Source organism: Thalassophryne amazonica, chromosome 13 (assembly GCF_902500255.1).
Source record: "Thalassophryne amazonica chromosome 13, fThaAma1.1, whole genome shotgun sequence".
In the NCBI taxonomy this organism is placed as follows: domain Eukaryota; kingdom Metazoa; phylum Chordata; class Actinopteri; order Batrachoidiformes; family Batrachoididae; genus Thalassophryne; species Thalassophryne amazonica.
The window spans coordinates 6,527,354-6,545,646 of record NC_047115.1 but is presented as its reverse complement, the minus strand read 5'-3'; the positions used below and the strand labels follow the sequence as shown (position 1 = coordinate 6,545,646).

At 43.1% G+C, this 18,293-nt stretch overlaps 2 protein-coding genes across 4 annotated transcripts in view; one reads left to right on the top strand and one right to left on the bottom strand.

Moving 5' to 3' along the window:
- The window catches only part of setd4 (SET domain containing 4), a 19,647-nt gene extending 17,654 nt beyond the window's left edge, over nucleotides 1–1,993 (top strand). For both annotated transcript variants that reach the window (XM_034185703.1, XM_034185702.1), the window contains one exon: nucleotides 1,637–1,993. The gene's annotated coding sequence lies outside the window, so the exon portion shown is untranslated. The remainder of the gene's footprint in view (nucleotides 1–1,636) is intronic.
- LOC117523996 (PHD finger protein 20-like) overlaps nucleotides 1–18,293 on the bottom strand; it is a 24,225-nt gene extending 5,932 nt beyond the window's left edge. Inside the window, exons 1-16 of one of the 2 annotated variants that reach the window (XM_034185698.1) lie at nucleotides 18,244–18,266; nucleotides 16,981–17,021; nucleotides 10,578–10,657; nucleotides 7,274–7,445; nucleotides 7,106–7,190; nucleotides 6,951–7,024; nucleotides 6,673–6,862; nucleotides 6,485–6,556; nucleotides 6,120–6,179; nucleotides 5,854–6,040; nucleotides 5,689–5,783; nucleotides 4,289–4,402; nucleotides 2,859–2,945; nucleotides 774–916; nucleotides 517–616; nucleotides 217–412 (exon numbers count right to left, since the gene is read on the bottom strand). In XM_034185698.1, the coding sequence (XP_034041589.1) occupies nucleotides 217–412; nucleotides 517–616; nucleotides 774–916; nucleotides 2,859–2,945; nucleotides 4,289–4,402; nucleotides 5,689–5,783; nucleotides 5,854–6,040; nucleotides 6,120–6,179; nucleotides 6,485–6,556; nucleotides 6,673–6,862; nucleotides 6,951–7,024; nucleotides 7,106–7,190; nucleotides 7,274–7,445; nucleotides 10,578–10,657 (1,655 nt within the window). In that variant the 5' untranslated portion in view covers nucleotides 16,981–17,021; nucleotides 18,244–18,266. Of the gene's footprint in view, nucleotides 1–216; nucleotides 413–516; nucleotides 617–773; nucleotides 917–2,858; nucleotides 2,946–4,288; nucleotides 4,403–5,688; nucleotides 5,784–5,853; nucleotides 6,041–6,119; nucleotides 6,180–6,484; nucleotides 6,557–6,672; nucleotides 6,863–6,950; nucleotides 7,025–7,105; nucleotides 7,191–7,273; nucleotides 7,446–10,577; nucleotides 10,658–16,980; nucleotides 17,022–18,243 lie in introns of both variants that reach the window. The other variant, XM_034185699.1, reaches the window with a different exon arrangement.

Here is an 18,293-nt window from a genome sequence, read left to right as displayed (position 1 = left end):
GTGGTGGTCTGTGATTATGCAAGTGGTAAGAAATTTGTAGCAACATGTTGGATGCTGGGAGAACCTGGCAGAAATCAGGAAGGAGTATGGACTTCAACACAGCACATTTATCCATTTTGACAACAGCCCCACTGTGTCAATCAAAGTTTTTGGGGTATAGTGCAGTCTTTGTGGTCTTCTGAGTGTGACGGGGAGCCGAGTCTGGACTTAACTCACTGCAACAAACTGATTTTGAGCTGAAGCCCTCTGAGGATCTGACTGAGGCTGTGCGTGTGCGCCAGCAGTCGGCTGGTGTTTAAGATCTTAGAGGCGTTGATCTCAGAGTAGTTTTCTCTCGCACACGACAGGCCGAACATGTGACCAGATATGACCCAATCAGGTTCCAACAGGTGACGCTGAACCCGACTCCAACCTGCACGTTACAATTAAAAATGAGAGGATGAGTTGTGTTTCACTTCTAAATCCTACACATGATGTGCACACAGACATCACCTGTGGTGTGCACGTAGCTGTTACCTGCGGCGTGTCTGCAGTAGTAGCAGGTGTACTTGTGTGGGACATTGTCTTCATATAAACCCATACAGGTGCCATGTTGCCAACACAGACAGGAGTCGCACTGAGAGACACACAAACCCAACATCGTGTTAATAAATCGTCACTCACCACCTGATGCTTATTCAGATTGAACGTGGCGTTAATGTCAACTCCGCCCTGCAGTGTGGCATTTAAAATTTACATCCAGTCTGAATGCTGGGTGGAGCTCCCGGTCTTACCTGGATCATGAAGTCGTTCTCCTCCTCCACCTCACACACGCACCTCACCACCTCACACTCCTCTGTCTCCATAGCGACTGGCCATGTGGGCGTGTCCTCTCCACTCTCTGCTGTGAGCGTTGACCAATCGCTGCCTTCGTCCACTGAAAGAGGGCAGACCCCGGTTAGGGGCCGCAAATACAAATATTTAATGATAAACCATAGTTTCCAGAGTATAAGTCATAGGAGCTAGTTTGAGAGGTCCTGTGACTTATATTTGGGTTTTTCCTCTTCAAGAGGCATTTTTAAACAGGTGCAACTTTTAATCTGGAAAATACATGAGCTGGCACTCAGAGGGTCCTCGACCTCTGCTTTTATATTCCAGCTGTTCAAAGTAGCTTCTTCACAAACTTTTAAAAGCATGAAAATGTCACATGTGGCTACAGTTTTTTGTTTTCTGAAGGGTTTTTTTGGAGGGGGGGGTGCCCACACAAACCAGAGGAGGTTTAAAGTAACCTGGTTAGAACAAACAGAAATACCATTTGCAAACAGAATAACATTAAAATCACTTCTGGATATGAGACAAGTTATAACAGCTGGTGTAAATGGGGCCAATCAGTGCGCACCAACAGACAGCAGCTACCCAAGCTCCCTGAGGTGAAGCAGGCAGATGATTGTATTTTCCGTGTTTACTTTTATTTTTCGACAGACTTATTGCAGATACAAGCACGGTGGACATGCCATTTTGGTTCAGTGACAAAAATTATTTTCCTAGTCTCCTGAATTTATGGCTTTAATCTCAAAACTTTTTCCCTTGCAAACTAATCTCAGGAATTATCAAAAACTGGGAGCTTTGGCATCTCAGTCCTCATTTCTTTTTGCAGATGTGTGGTGGAAATCGCTTCACTTCCTGCTCCACTGCAGACAGAGGAGCTCTGCAGCAGGTGGTTCAGTCTGCACAGTGGATCACTGGCACCGGCTGACCCTCTAACAGTGACAATTACATCAACACATCATGATGAGCCACGCCCACCCTACAAAGGGTCAGACGGCCCACTAGGCTGAGGAACAGCTTCTCTCCAGATGCTGCGAGATGAATAAACTGCACAGGACTGAAATTTTCTGCACTGTCCTCTACGTTCAGATATTTATTGTCAGACTTTTTCTTGTTGGTCTTTATTCCCGTTCTGTTGCTTTTATTTTATTACACAGTCATACTAATAAACTGTTTCACAGCTGTTGGTGGTGAGGACTTTATACGGGCACAAGAATTCTAGCTGAGCCACATGTATATCCGAGTTTTGACGAGAATTACTTTTTCTGAAATTATGTTGATTCATACATGTAAACTGGTGGCTAATAAGTGTGTTTTTAGCTCACCTGGACTAAAGGGCCGATGGGCTTATGCTGTGAATGGCCTGTCCATCGCCGTGCATAAACATCTCCAAAAACACTGAATCAATGAAGCTGAAACTTTTTAATTTTGACCTTGATATGACTTTTGGAGTTTAACCATGCCCACGTTTCTAGCTGAAACTGATGTCTTGTATCATCCAGGTGAGCTACAGTGCCTGTGGCACTATATTTACTGGTTGATGTGGTTCAGTTCCTGTGACAGACTGGCGTCCTGTCCTGGGTGTACCCCGCATCATGCTCTGTGACTGCTGAGAAAGGCTCCAGACCCCCCGTGACCCTTAATCGGACTGAGAGGTTGAAAATGAGTATGAGTGTGTGTGGTTCAGTTTCGCCCTATTAGCATGACTGTAAGGATTATGCCAAACTGGCTTCATTCATCTCCTGACATAAGCAACAGGTTGGTCACCATCTTGTCCAACAGCAGCCTATACTCAAGGTTCTTGAAATGGAGTAATACCTCCATCTAGTGGACATTTGCCATTAATGTAAGGCCAATTAAATTTCAACAAGAGCTACAGTTTTCATGTGCGCTGTTTGTTGTATCCAACAGTAAAGAGATGTGTTGCCATAATGGTGGTGTGTTGCCATAATCATGGCAGCACACCAGTCTCACATAAACTCTGATACCTGCTTTATATAATTGTTAGACCACATGTCCATCTGCGAGTGTGAGGTTGTGCAACGTCAAACCTGGTGTGAGATCGCTGTGAGGGTCTGCGGACAGTTTGACGGTGATGGGAAGTCTGTCAGAGTTCTCATCCTCACTGCTGCATGGCCCTGATCCAAAAAACAAAAAATATAAATCACAGATTAAATCAATCAGATCAATGACAAATCAATCACATGACCCCTGTTCTGCTGCTGTATTCAATGTACAACCAAAGACAGCACAGCAGTATGTGATGTCATAAAGCGTCTTTTGTCACATGATCACTTTCAATGATCCGAAGTCAGTTTATTTGTAGGGACAATGTGCGCCACGGCTCCCAATCACAAATATGTAAAATATTATCAATATTGGTTCTGCTTATCAGTCCGATTCTTTGTCAATGTCTGATCATGTTTTCAGCATCGATGGAGATGTTTCCCTTGCTGCTGAAAGCAGAGTTTGATGTCATGACACCACACGCATTTTTTCTGCAATGCAGAGGTTTCTGAAAAACAAACACATCAGATGTACTTATGTCTGAGGCATGTAACTGCTTGTCAGAAAGTGACATCGTTACCCTGCACCACGTGGAAGGGGCAAGTAGGGTATTGTTTTCACCGGAGTGTGTGTGTGTGTCTGGTCATGATAACTCAAAAATAGCTTGATGGATTTCCTTCAGACATGGTGGAAATATTACTTATGCTGGCATCTCAAGGTGATTACATTATGGAGCAGTTTGGTCAAAGGTCAACACAGAAGTCACATGAAGTCCTACGTCAAAAACACCATTAAGCACCGTGTCCATATCGCAACATTTTTTTTTTTTTTTTTTTTGTCCAGGTATAAAACTGATGAATGAGTGCTCACAGTGGTTTCAACATTTTAAACAGCTATCTAATAATGTATGTGTACGGCGATAACACTCACCGGGAGCAAAGAACCAAGCTTCTGTCCAACCTGCTCCCACAAATGACTTTTTTTTTGTTGTGACAGATTTTGAGTGACAAATCTGCTAAAACAATCCTCATTTGCCTGAACAGGTGCTACAGTGGCGTCACGGCGCCTCTCTGAAACGCTGAGGGATTTTCAACTTAAAGTGCTACGAGTGGCAGCACAGAGAAAGCGATCCGCTGTCAAATAAAAGTTGTTTTTTTCCACCAGGAGGTGGCTGTATGTGCTACATGTTCATTTAGAGCAACTGAGAAGACACCGGGGCCCAGACAATTACAAAAAAAAAAAAAAACCTATATGGACACGAGGCCATACAGCGCTTTGGATCTTTACATTTATATGCACATCAGCACTCTGACGCCTTTCACTGACCATGTTTACAGATAAATTAACATACACTTTTCTGTTACACACCACAACCATGTGAATGCAGCTCAAGATCAGCCAGATCTGGACATAGCGCCACATCTACACTATTAAGTCAGCCACATCCTGGATTTACACCTGATCAGATTCTCACCTAGATGACTTTTCTTCTTCTTTTTCTTCTTCTTCAGTTTGACTCTCAGCAGGTTCTTCCTCTCCTTCTTGTCATGACTTCCTGATTTGTCTCTTCCTCCATCTTTCTTCACCTCTGCAGAGAGACAGGGGGTCACTTTGGAATGTTGTCTGCTATTAAAGGTCTTGCTGCAGATCTATTGGTCGATCATGACCACGTTCAGAATGAACCGACTTTGGATGTAAAACCAGCATTCAGTCTGGTACAGCCAGTCTTGCAGGCCAAAGTTTATGTCAAATGTGGCATCCTGAGGTTAAGGCGCCACCTTACGTTGGTGGATTGGAACTACATGTGAATAAATTGGTGCGTCTGCGATGAGGATTGGCTATAATTCCAAGTCACTTCTGCATTTGCCAACAAGAATAAACAGCAACCAACACCACCTTGCAAATGAGGACACCTGTGGTCAATGTGCACCCCCTGCTGTCATAAAAAAAAAAAAAGATGTGTCAAGCAACCTGCTCTTATTTTCTTTCAATGGTACAGAGACTTTAAGTCCCATCTTATTTTTAGAATTTAAAAGTCCTTTTTGTACACACCACAGGCTTTTGTCCAAGCTGCGTCAAATTAACATCCATTGTTATATGGCTGCGATGCTGCGCGCACTCTGACTGGCTGATTACCAGTCGGATATTTTCCCCATATCGGACCGGTTTCCATGACAGTCAGTCTGAAATGTGCATTTTCTTTACAAACCAGAAGCTAAAAACGTGATTAGAAAAAGCAAGTTTGACATGAACGTACTCCATAAATATCTAAACAGCATCTGAAAAAACACATTGAAATCCTGCTCTGCTCCGGTGCTCTGTCGGGACACCGGCCGGCAGCTCGGAGGTGAGCTGAGATGAGCCGCTGCTCAGCTCAGCTCCAGAGCTCTGAAATGAGCAGAGGAGGTGAAGTCATTCTTTTTTTTTTTTTTTTTTTTTGGAGGTGAACTTCACCTCCGCTGCTGAAGCAAACGGCTTCACTTCCGCTCTGACTACGAGCCGTCAGCAGCTTTCATATTCGGGTGTTTTTTATTTATTTATTTATATATTTATAAATAAAACAAATTATTAACCTCACTTGCTCGGGCCGTACTTACACCTTGTTCTGATATTTCCCCGTACAGACCTCATTAATAATCTAATATGTCATCCACAAATATTTATTTTTCCATCTTGCTTATTTTTGGAATTAAAAAGCTCCTTATGTTAAGTAACAACACAGGCTGTAATGTGCACATGTGCTGTTGAATTCCTGCCTGTTGTCAAACTCACACTCACAAAACGCCTTATAAAGTCAGTTCCAAAGACAGAAAAAAAGTGCGACTTACACTTCAGAAAATATGTAGTACAGATTATTTTGTGATGTCCTCTCACCTGTTCCCATGGTGTCCTGCTCTCTGTTGTCATGGTAACAGGTGATACTGTTGTCAAACAGGATGTCTGCCCCTTCAGAAGATGACCGCTTCCTTCTACAACAGCCAGAGGGCACCACATTAAAAAACAACAATAACACTCCTGTGAATTCAACCACAAACCGACCTGTGCATGTCGGGCTCACTGCCTCGCTGGTCAAGCTGCTGGTCAGTGTGGTAGTACTTAATGTGATAGTGCAGCAAGCTGGCCTTTCTGAAGGACTTGGTGCAGCCTGGTGTAGGACACTTGAAGGGGTTGTGGTCCAGCTCGATGGAGAGGATGGGCGGAGGCTGGTTCTTTATGACCCGGTACACTGACACACAACCAAAAACAAAAGCTTTGAATCTGCAATTTGTCCTCTATAAGCAGCCATTTATGACGTAAGAACTTACGCGGCTCTCTGCTGAACTTGTGCGTTGTCGGCAGGTGGGCCTGGCGCTCTAACAGGATGTCTGACAGAAGGAAACAGAACACAAAAGCTCAAAGGCTCCACAATGACAGATCCATGAGGGTCATATTAATGACATAGGACTGGTTCCCTGGTACCCAGGAGTTTAGTTCCTGATCTGTTTTGATTGACTTGCTCCAGAGAATAGGTCATGATTGTTTTTTTTTTTTATTATTATTTTTTTTTTTATTTAGGTTCTCGCTAGCCCCCAAATTCAGATCCTAGGGTAGATCCTCAGTTTAGGTTCATGAACTTCACCTATCTTCCACCTTTAGTTCTTCAGGAGCTAACCTGAACCATGATGTTTACCTCTGCTGATGTGGGCGGGGTGAGGAGGGAGTGGCAGGGTTGACTCACTTTTGATTGGCTGACTGCCCCCACCTGGAAGAAGAAAGCATACAATCCCGTAAAAACAGATTAGCCTTACCCACAATGCACTTCAATAATCAACTGCTATGTTAGCATTTAGGGGTGGAGCCAAAGGCCATGTGACTCACCATCATCCATTCTCTTTTTCACAGGTGGGTGGTCGGATGAAGGTTCTTCTTTCCTCCTCTTCTCTTCCTCTCCTTCATTCTCCTCTTCCTTGTTCTCCTCTCCATCCCTCTCTTCAGCTCCCTCCTCCTCCTCGCTCTCTCCTTCTTCCCACCCCTCACTTCCAACTGCGCTCTTCTCAGACTGGACCTTCTGAGTCACAAACAGGGAAAAAAAAAAAAAGAACCCACTCAGGATGGGTGTGTTTCGTATGGACCAATCAGAGTGCAGGATTCTTCACCTCCTGGAAGGGTTTGACCTTGGTGGGCTTCACCGTCCGAACCACTCCGTCAAAGAACCGCACTGTGTATGAATCTGCCAGAGAACACAAGATGTTATCGCAGACGATGTCATCACACACAACTTCAGGGAGTGCAGGTCAAGATCAAGTCTCACCATCTTTATTGACCCGCAGGATTTTGGCGGGGTAGAACCTGCAGTCGGTCCAACAAGCCAGAACCTTGACACCAGCATTGAATAACTGCACACAAACATGCAGGTTGCACATTAAGTTTCCAAAATCTCAGGGCATCGCCACTCTATCCACGTGAGGGTGTGTCCTACCGGGGGGAGGCGTGGCTCATTCAGGGCCCGCCTCCTCAGGCTGACTCCCTCCAGTGGCCGCAAGAGCGGTGAGTTCCATGGAAACCACTGGTCATGGCGCCGGCTCCACTGGTGGTAGTGGACGAGGACGCGTTCTTTGTCGTAGTCAATTTTCTCGATGGTGCCCGAGTGCCTGGCGGAGAAACGCACATAAAGGAAGAGTGTTCACTCGCTTGCTGTGGGCGTGTCGGCAAGTTTATCAGCACACCTGCTTGTGAGGGGGAGGAGCTGAGATATATATCAATAACTCTATGATTTCTGGACGAAGACAACGAAGAAGAGGAGGAGAATGTTTCCACAAACAGTGGGAGAAGAAGAAAACTAGAAGGGTAGAAATGAGAGTGGGGACTTTAAATGTTGGTAGTATGACTGGTAAAGGGAGAGAGCTGTCTGATATGATGGAGAGGAGAAAGGTAGACATGTTTGTGCAAGAGACCAAGTGGAAGGGAAGTAAGCAGGAGCATCAGCAGTGGGTACAAGTTGTTTTACCATGGTGAGAACAGGAAGAGAAATGGTGTTGGGGTAAGGGAAAGGAAGAGTATGTTAAAAGTGTTTTGGAGGTTAAGCGAGTGTCTGACAGGGTGATGAGTGTGAAGTTGAAAATTGAAGGGGTGATGATGAATATCATCAGTGCATATGCCCCAAAGGTAGGTTGTGAGATGAAGGAGAAAGAAGATTTCTGGAGTGTGTTCGATGAGGTGGTGGAGAGTGTGCCCAAGCATGAAAGAGTGGTGATAGGAGCAGACTTCAATGGGCATGTTGGTGAAGGGAACAGAGGTGATGAGGAAGTAATGGGTAGATATGGTATCAAGGATAGGAATGGGGAAGGACAGATGGTAGTTGATTTTGCAAAAAGGATGGAAATGGCTGTGGTGAATATACTTTAAGAAAAGGGAGGAACACAGGGTAACATATAAGAGTGGAGGAAGGTGCACACAGGTGGACTACATTCTTTAAAGGAGATGCAAGCTAAAAGAAATCAGAGACTGTAAGGTGGTGGCAGGAGAGAGTGTCGTTAGACAGCATAGGATGGTTGTTTGTAGGATGACTTTAGAGGTAAAGAAGAAGGAGAGTGAGAGCTCAACAAAGGATCAGATGGTGGAAGCTGAAGGAGGAAGACTGTTGTGTGAAATTTAGCGAGCAGGTGAGAAGCACTAGTTGGAGGGGAAGCAATTTTGGACAACTGGAAAAGTACTGCAGATGTGGTGAGGGAGACAGCTAGGACAGTACTGGGTATGACATCTGGACAGTGGAAGGAAGACAAGGAGACTTGGTGGTGGAATGAAGAGGTCCAGGAAAGCATAAGGAGAAAGAGGTTGGCGAAAACGTTTTGGGATAGAGAGATGAAGAAAGTAGACAGGAGTACAAGGAGATGTGGTGTAAGGCGAAAAGTGAAGTGGCAAAAGCGAAGGAAAAGGCATATTGTGAGCTATACAAGAAGTTGAATAGTAAGGAAGGAGAAAAGGACTTGTACCGATTGGCCAGACAAAGGGACAGAGCTGGAAAGGATGTGCAGCAGGTTAGGGTGGTAAAAGATGCACATGGTAATGTGCTGACAAGTGAGGAGTGTGTGCTGAGAAGGTGGAGGGAATATTTTTAAGGGCTGATGAATGAAGAAAATGAGCGAGAGAAAAGGTTGCATGATGTGGTAAGAGTAAATCAGGAAGTACAAGAGATTAGTAAGGAAGAAGTGAGGGCTGCTATGAAGAGATGAAGAGTGGAAAGGCAGTTGGTCCAGATGACATTCCAGTGGAGGCATGGAAATGTCTAGGAGAGATGGCAGTAGAGTTTCTAACCAGATTGTTTAACAAAATCTTGGAAAGTGAGAGGATGCCTGAGGAGTGGAGACGAAGTGTGCTGGTTCCTATTTTCAAGAACAAGGGTGATGTGCAGAGCTGCAGTAACTACAGAGGCATAAAGTTGATCAGCCACAGCATGAAGTTATGGGATAGAGTAATAGAAGCTAGGCTTAGAAAACAGGTGAAGACCTGTGAGCAGCAATATGGTTTCATGCCAAGAAACAGCACTACAGATGCAATATTTGCTCTGGGAATATTGTTGGAGAAGTACAGAGAAGGCCAGAAAGAGTTACATTGTGTGTTTGTGGATTTAGAAAAAGCTTATGATAGGGTGCCAAGAGAAGAGCTGCGGTATTGTATGAGGAAGTCTGGAGTGGCAGAGAAGTATGTTAGGGTAGTGCAGGACATGTACAAGAATTGTGTGACAGCAGTGAGATGTGCAGTTGGAATGACAGACTCCTTCAAGGTGGAGGTGGGATTACACCAAGGATCAGACTAATGAGATCAGACAGGAGCCCCCATGGACTATGATGTTTGCAGATGACATTGTGATCTGCAGTGAGAGTAGAGAGCAAGTTAAGTCTAGTCTGGAGAGGTGAAGATATGCTTTGGAGAGAAGGGGAATGAAAGTCAGTAGAAGCAAGACTAAGTACATGTGTGTGAATGAGAGATAGCCCAGTGGAATAGTGCAGTTACAAGGAGTAGAAGTGGTGAAAGTAGATGAGTTTAAATATTTGGGGTCAACTGTTCAATGTAATGGAGAGTGTGGTAGAGAGGTGAAGAAGAGAGTGCAGGCAGGGTGGAGTGGGTGGAGAAAGGTGGCAGGAATGATTTGTGACCGAAGAATATCAGCAAGAGTGAAGGGGAAAGTTTACAAGACAGTCCTGAGACCAGCTATGTTGTACGGCTTAGAGACGGTGGCACTAACAAAAAGACAGGAGGCAGAGCTGAAGATGAGATTCTCTTTGGGAGTGACGAGAATGGACAAGATTAGGAATGAACATATCAGAGGGACAGCTCAGGTGGGACAGTTTGGAGACAATGTCAGAGAGGCGAGATTGAGATGGTTTGGATATGTGCAGAGGAGGGACCCAGGGTATATAGTGAGAAGGATGCTGAGGATGGAGCCACCAGGCAGGAGAAAAAGAGGGAGGCCAAAGAGGAGGTTTATGGATGTGCTGAGGGAGGACATGCAGGTGCTTGGTGTGACAGAGGAAGATACAGAGGACAGGGTGAGATGGAAACGATTGATCTGCTGTGGCGACCCCTAACGGGAACAGCCGAAAGACAAAGAAGAAGAAGAACTCTATGATTTCTGTTTTAATGCATTGATAAAAGTGTGTGTGTGTGTGTGTGTGTGTGTGTGTGTGTGTGTGTGTGTGTGTGTGTGTGTGTGTGTGTGTGTGTGTGTGTGTGTGTGTGTGTGTGTGTATACACATGTTTGAGTGCGTGCACATGGTCCAGACCAGGTCTTGTGGCGGTCTCGTGCTTCCAGGTGTGCGCCGATCTCAAAGGTGATTCCTGATCTGTCTGGAGGAGTCTTCATCTGTTACAATCAGTAATCAATAATGTGAATGAATACTAATAAATTAATAGACTGTTACAAAAATCAACAGACAACTTGATTTGCTGTTGTTTCTTTTTTTCTTATTAATCGACCTCTAACTTTGACAGAACTTTATTGTTCAGTAGTAATTTTTACTCCTTCAGTCTTATGTTAATATAAAGTCTTATGAAGGAGAAGGACAGGGAGAGACCATCTCATCCTGTCCTTGGCATCTTCCTCTGTCACAAAAAACACCTGCATGTCCTCCCTCAGCAGATCCATAAACCTCCTCCTGCCTGGTGTAACTGCACTATTCCACTGGGCTTCCTCTCATTCACACACATACTCAGTTTTGGTCTGACCAACTTTCATTCTCCTTCTCTCCAGAGCATATCTCCACCTCTTCAGCTTCATGTCAACCTGCTCTCCACCCTTGCTACAGATCAGTGTCATTTACAAACAGTCAATGGAGATGCCTGTCTGGTCTTGTCCGTGAACAAGAAAGGACTCAGAGCTGATCCTTGGTGTAATCCCACCTCCACCTTGAATGAATCAGTCATTCCTACTGCACGTCTCACTGCTGTCACACTATCCTTGTACATGTCCTGCACTACCCTCACATACTTCTCTGCCACTCCCAACATCCTCATAACAAAACAACAACTCTTCTCTTGGCACCCTGTCATAAGCTTTCCCTAAATCCAATCAATCAATCAATCAATTTTATTTATATAGCGCCAAATCACAACAAACAGTTGCCCCAAGGCGCTTTATATTGTCAGGCAAGGCCATACAATAATTACATAAAAACCCCAACGGTCAAAACGACACCCTGTGAGCAAGCACATGGCGACAGTGGGAAGGAAAAACTCCCTTTTAACAGGAAGAAACCTCCAGCAGAACCAGGCTCAGGGAGAGGCAGTCTTCTGCTGGGACTGGTTGGGGCTGAGGGAGAGAACCAGGAAAAAGACATGCTGTGGAGGGGAGCAGAGATCAATCACTAATGATTAAATGCAGAGTGGTGCATACAGAGCAAAAAGAGAAAGAAACACTCAGTGCATCATGGGAACCCCCCCAGCAGTCTAAATCTATAGCAGCATAACTAAGGGATGGTTCAGGGTCACCTGATCCAGCCCTAACTATAAGCTTTAGCAAAAAGGAAAGTTTTAAGTCTAATCTTAAAAGTAGAAAGGGTGTCTGTCTCCCTGATCCGAATTGGGAGCTGGTTCCACAGGAGAGGAGCCTGAAAGCTGAAGGCTCTGCCTCCCATTCTACTCTTAAAAACCCTAGGAACTACAAGTAAGCCTGCAGTCTGAGAGCGAAGCGCTCTATTGGGGTGATATGGTACTATGAGGTCCCTAAGATAAGATGGGTCCTGATTATTCAAAACCTTATAAGTAAGAAGAAGAATTTTAAATTCTATTCTAGAATTAAAAGGAAGCCAATGAAGAGAGGCCAATATGGGTGAGATATGCTCTCTCCTTCTAGTCCCCGTTAGTACTCTAGCTGCAGCATTTTGAATTAACTGAAGGCTTTTCAGGGAACCTTTAGGACAACCTGATAATAATGAATTACAATAGTCCAGCCTAGAGGAAATAAATACATGAATTAGTTTTTCAGCATCACTCTGAGACAAGACCTTTCTAATTTTAGAGATACTGCGTAAATGCAAAAAAGCAGTCCTACATATTTGTTTAATATGCGCTTTGAATGACATATCCTGATCAAAAATGACTCCAAGATTTCTCACAGTATTACTAGAGGTCAGGGTAATGCCATTCAGAGTAAGGATCTGGTTAGACACCATGTTTCTAAGATTTGTGGGGCCAAGTACAATAACTTCAGTTTTATCTGAGTTTAAAAGCAGGAAATTAGAGGTCATCCATGTCTTTATGTCTGTAAGACAATCCTGCAGTTTAGCTAATTGGTGTGTGTCCTCTGGCTTCATGGATAGATAAAGCTGGGTATCATCTGCGTAACAATGAAAATTTAAGCAATGCCGTCTAATAATACTGCCTAAGGGAAGCATGTATAAAGTGAATAAAATTGGTCCTAGCACAGAACCTTGTGGAACTCCATAATTAACCTTAGTCTGTGAAGAAGATTCCCCATTTACATGAACAAATTGTAATCTATTAGATAAATATGATTCAAAACACCGCAGCGCAGTGCCTTTAATACCTATGGCATGCTCTAATCTCTGTAATAAAATTTTATGGTCAACCGTATCAAAAGCAGCACTGAGGTCTAACAGAACAAGCATAGAGATGAGTCCACTGTCTGAGGCCATAAGAAGATCATTTGTAACCTTCACTAATGCTGTTTCTGTACTATGATGAATTCTAAAACCTGACTGAAACTCTTCAAATAGACCATTCCTCTGCAGATGATCAGTTAGCTGTTTTACAACTACCCTTTCAAGAATTTTTGAGAGAAAAGGAAGGTTGGAGATTGGCCTATAATTAGCTAAGATAGCTGGCTCAAGATAGCTGGGCTTTTTAAGTAATGGTTTAATTACTGCCACCTTAAAAGCCTGTGGTACATAGCCAACTAATAAAGATAGATTGATCATATTTAAGATCGAAGCATTAAATAATGGTAGGGCTTCCTTCAGCAGCCTGGTAGGAATGGGGTCTAATAGACATGTTGATGGTTTGGATGAAGTAACTAATGAAAATAACTCAGACAGAACAATCAGAGAGAAAGAGTCTAACCAAATACCAGCATCACTGAAAGCAGCCAAAGATAACGATACGTCTTTGGGATGGTTATGAGTAATTTTTTCTCTAATAGTTAAAATTTTATTAGCAAAGAAAGTCATGAAGTCATTACTAGTTAAAGTTAAAGGAATACTCGGCTCAGAGCTCTGACTCTTTGTCAGCCTGGCTACAGTGCTGAAAAGAAACCTGGGGCTGTTCTTATTTTCTTCAATTAGTGATGAGTAGTAAGATGTCCTAGCTTTACGGAGGGCTTTTTTATAGAGCAACAGACTCTTTTTCCAGGCTAAGTGAAGATCTTTTAAATTAGTGAGACGCCATTTCCTCTCCAACTTACGGGTTATCTGCTTTAAGCTGCGAGTTTGTGAGTTATACCACAGAGTCAGGCACTTCTGATTTAAAGCTCTCTTTTTCAGAGGAGCTACAGCATCCAAAGTTGTCTTCAATGAGGATGTAAAACTATTGACGAGATACTCTATCTCACTTACAGAGTTTAGGTAGCTACTCTGCACTGTGTTGGTATATGGCATTAGAGAACATAAAGAAGGAATCATATCCTTAAACCTAGTTACAGTGCTTTCTGAAAGACTTCTAGTGTAATGAAACTTATTCCCCACTGCTGGGTAGTCCATCAGAGTAAATGTAAATGTTATTAAGAAATGATCAGACAGAAGGGAGTTTTCAGGGAATACTGTTAAGTCTTCTATTTCCATACCATAAGTCAGAACAAGATCTAAGATATGATTAAAGTGGTGGGTGGACTCATTTACATTTTGAGCAAAGCTAATAGATTAAATGCAGTGTTGAGGCTGTCATTTTCAGCATCTGTGTGGATGTTAAAATCGCCCACTATAATTATCTTATCTGAGCTAAGCACTAAGTCAGACAAAAGGTCTGAAAATTCACAGAGAAACTCACAGTAACGACCAGGTGGACGATAGATAATAACAAATAAAACTGGTTTTTGGGACTTCCAATTTGGATGGACAAGACTAAGAGTCAAGCTTTCAAATGAATTAAAGCTCTGTCTGGGTTTTTGATTAATTAATAAGCTGGAATGGAAGATTGCTGCTAATCCTCCACCTCGGCCCGTGCTACGAGCATTCTGGCAGTTAGTGTGACTCGGGGGGTGATGACTCATTTAAACTAACATATTCATCCTGCTGTAACCAGGTTTCTGTAAGGCAGAATAAATCAATATGTTGATCAATTATTATATCATTTACTAACAGGGACTTAGAAGAGAGAGACCTAATGTTTAATAGACCACATTTAACTGTTTTAGTCTGTGGTGCAGTTGAAGGTGCTATATTATTTTTTCTTTTTGAATTTTTATGCTTAAATAGATTTTTGCTGGTTATTGGTGGTCTGGGAGCAGGCACCGTCTCTAACGGGATGGGGTAATGAGGGGATGGCAGGGGGAGAGAAGCTGCAGAGAGGTGTGTAAGACTACACAAACACACAATGTAACTCTTTCTGGCCTTCTCTATACATCTCCATCAGTACTCTCACAGCAAACATTGCATCTGTAGTGCTCTCATTTGGCATGAAACCATATTGCTGCTCACACATCTTCACCTGTTTTCTAAGCCTAGCTTCTACAACTGTTCCATAACTTCATGCTGTGGCTCATCAACTTTATGCCTCTGTAGTTACTGCAGCTCTGCACATCACCCTTGTTCTTGAAAATAGGAAGTGGCACACATCTTCTCCACTCTTCAGGCATCCCTCACTTCCCAAGACGCTACTCAACAGTCTTGTTTGAAACTCCACTGCTATTTCTCCTAAACATTTCCACACCTCCACTGGGATGTCATCTGCACCAACTGCCTTTCCACTCTTCACAGTTCCCCTCACTTCATTCTTCTCTCTCCCTCATGTTCTTCATTCACCAACTCCTCAAAATACACCCTCCATTTTTTCAGCACATTTCCATTGCATCCTTTTCACCACCAAGTCAAGGATTAAAATTTATACTGTTATTAGACATGCGAACAGTTATGTGCTGATGTTAGCTGCTGCAGGATTAAAGTTCATATTCTGTCATCAGACATGCTCACAGTTAGCTTCTGCTGTATGATTAAAGTTCATGGTAACAGTTATTTGCTGATGTTAGCTGCTGCAGGACTAAAGTTTATATTCTCTTAGGGGACATGCTAATAGTTATCTGCTGCTGCAGGATTAAAGTTTGTACTCTGTTAGTGGAAATGTTAACACTTAGCTGCTGCTGCTACAAGATTAAAGTTTATATTCTGTTAGTGGACATGCTAACAGTTACTCGCTGCTGCATGATTAAAGTTTATATTCTTAGTTGGAATGCTAACAGTTAGCTGCTGCTACAGGATTAAAGGATTAAAGATTGATTAAAGGATTAAAGATTGATTAAAGGATTAAAGATTGAGCGTGGTCAGCTTTTTGTATAAACTTCATTCCAGGCAGTGAGAGCTATCAGCTGGCTGTTAGAAGCAAGCCAGAGACCAAACAAAAAGAGCTGATTTCAATAGACAATCAATGCAGCCCGAGCTTGTTTTCATCGGGCGGCCAGTCGCAGAGGTACGAATTCTCGCCTTCGGATTGGCCACTTCACTGGAAGTGACGTGGCTCCACGTCAACCCATTCTCTTAGTGGGCATGCTAACAGTTAGCTACAGATGCAGGATTAAAGTTTATATTCTCTTAGTTGACATGCTAACAGTTAGCTTCTGCTGCTGCAGGATTAAAGTTTCTATTCTCTTAGTTGACATGCTAATAGTTAGCAGCTGCTGCTGCAAGATTAAAGTTTATATTCTCTTAGTTGACATGCTAACAGTTAGCTACAGATGCAGGATTAAAGTTTATATTCTTAGAGAGACAGACACCCTCTCTACTTTTAAGATTAGGCTTAAAACTTTCCTTTTTGCTAAAGCTTATAGTTAGGGCTGGATCAGGTGACCCTGAACCATCCCTTAGTTATGCTGCTATAGACTTAGACTGCTGGGGGGTTCCCATGATGCACTGAGTGTTTCTTTCTCTTTTTGCTCTGTATGCACCACTCTGCATTTAATCATTAGTGATTGATCTCTGCTCCCCTCCACAGCATGTCTTTTTCCTGGTTCTCTCCCTCAGCCCCAACCAGTCCCAGCAGAGGACTGTCCCTCCCTGAGCCTGGTTCTGCTGGAGGTTTCTTCCTGTTAAGGGGGAGTTTTTCCCTTCCCACTGTTGCCAAGTGCTTGCTCACAGGGGGTCGTTTTGACCGTTGGGGTTTTACATAATTATTGTATGGCCTTGCCTTACAATATAAAGCGCCTTGGGGCAACTGTTTGTTGTGATTTGGCACTATAGAAATAAAATTGATTTGATTTGATACTTCTCTGTCACAGTATCCTTAGACATGTCCTGCACCACCCTCACATACGTCTGTGACACTATCCTTAGACACATCCTGCACCATCTTCACATACTTCTGTGCCACTCTATACTTTTGTCATGTTGTTTATAAATGTCAAAAATGAAAAATGTCTGGCAGAAGTCTATTGTGTTTTTTTTCCCCTAATTGGTAAGATGACAACCCTGTGGTTTTTCCAGACAGCGCATTAAATCCATGTTCTACCACGCCTACAACAGTTACCTTGACAACGCCTTCCCATATGATGAGCTCCGCCCTCTCACCTGTGATGGACATGACACATGGGGCAGGTAAATTGGAATTATTTGAATTCATTTTAGACAAACTGAAGGAAAAAAAACGGAACAAATGAGTGGAGAAACAAACGCACTGATCCACAGGTCACATGGGGTCAGTGAACGGTTTGAGGATGAACGTGATGTACACCGTCCGCGGGGTTTTATATTGATGTGTTGAGCCCTATTCCCACTTTCACAGATATGGGTCCTGGACGGTCACGGTTTGGAAATGTGTCCATCCAGGAGAACATCAGAGGGTCCAGGATGGTGTCTGTGTTGGTCCGGAATGTTCCATCATTATGTCGTGGTCTTATTGTAATTGTGACTGGATTTTCAAGATGTATCTGAAAAAATTCCTTGATGTGTTGTGTTTCCATGGACCCTGTAACTTGGTTGTGCATACCGTGTTGTACTAAAGTTATACTCCTGGTGTTCTGCGGTCCAAGTCAAGCATATTATATCATCAGTGCTAGATGGTGACCTTCCAGGATTCATGTCCCTGACAGTGAGAACAGGGCTTTAGACACAGTTTTCCACACCATCATCAAAAAACCAATTGAGGGAATGTTTATTTATTTGGAATACCAGTATTCAATTCCTCCAGGAGAATTCCAGACAACTTGTAGAATCAGTGCCAAGGACCATTGGGGTTTTTCCGTAATTATTGTATGGCTTTGCCTTGCAATGTGAAGCGCCTTGGGGCAACTGTTTGTTGTGATTTGGCGCTGTATAAATGAAATTGATTTGATTCTCTTAGTTGACATGCTAACTGTTAGCTTCTGCTGCTGCAGGATTAAAGTTTATATTCTCTTAGTTGACATGCTAATAGTTAGCAGCTGCTGTTGCAAGATTAAAGTTTATATTCTCTTAGTTGACATGCTAATAGTTAGCAGCTGCTGTTGCAAGATTAAAGTTTATATTCTCTTAGTTGACATGCTAATAGTTAGTAGCTGCTGCAGGATTAAAGTTTATATTCTCTTAGTTGACATGCTAATAGTTAGTAGCTGCTGCAGGATTAAAGTTTATATTCTCTTAGTTGACATGTTAACAGTTAGCTGCTGCTGTTAGCTCAATGCTGCTGCAGGAAGACAAACGTTTGACATCACTCACACACAGTGACGGCAGACAAACATTATGACAAATAACCTCTCATTGTAAAAATCAGCGATAAAAGATGAAATGTAATGAGATTTCGTTGAACTTCTACCTTTCGGGTTGCTGGTTCCGTCCACCTCTGAGGCTGCTGCAGCGCACGCG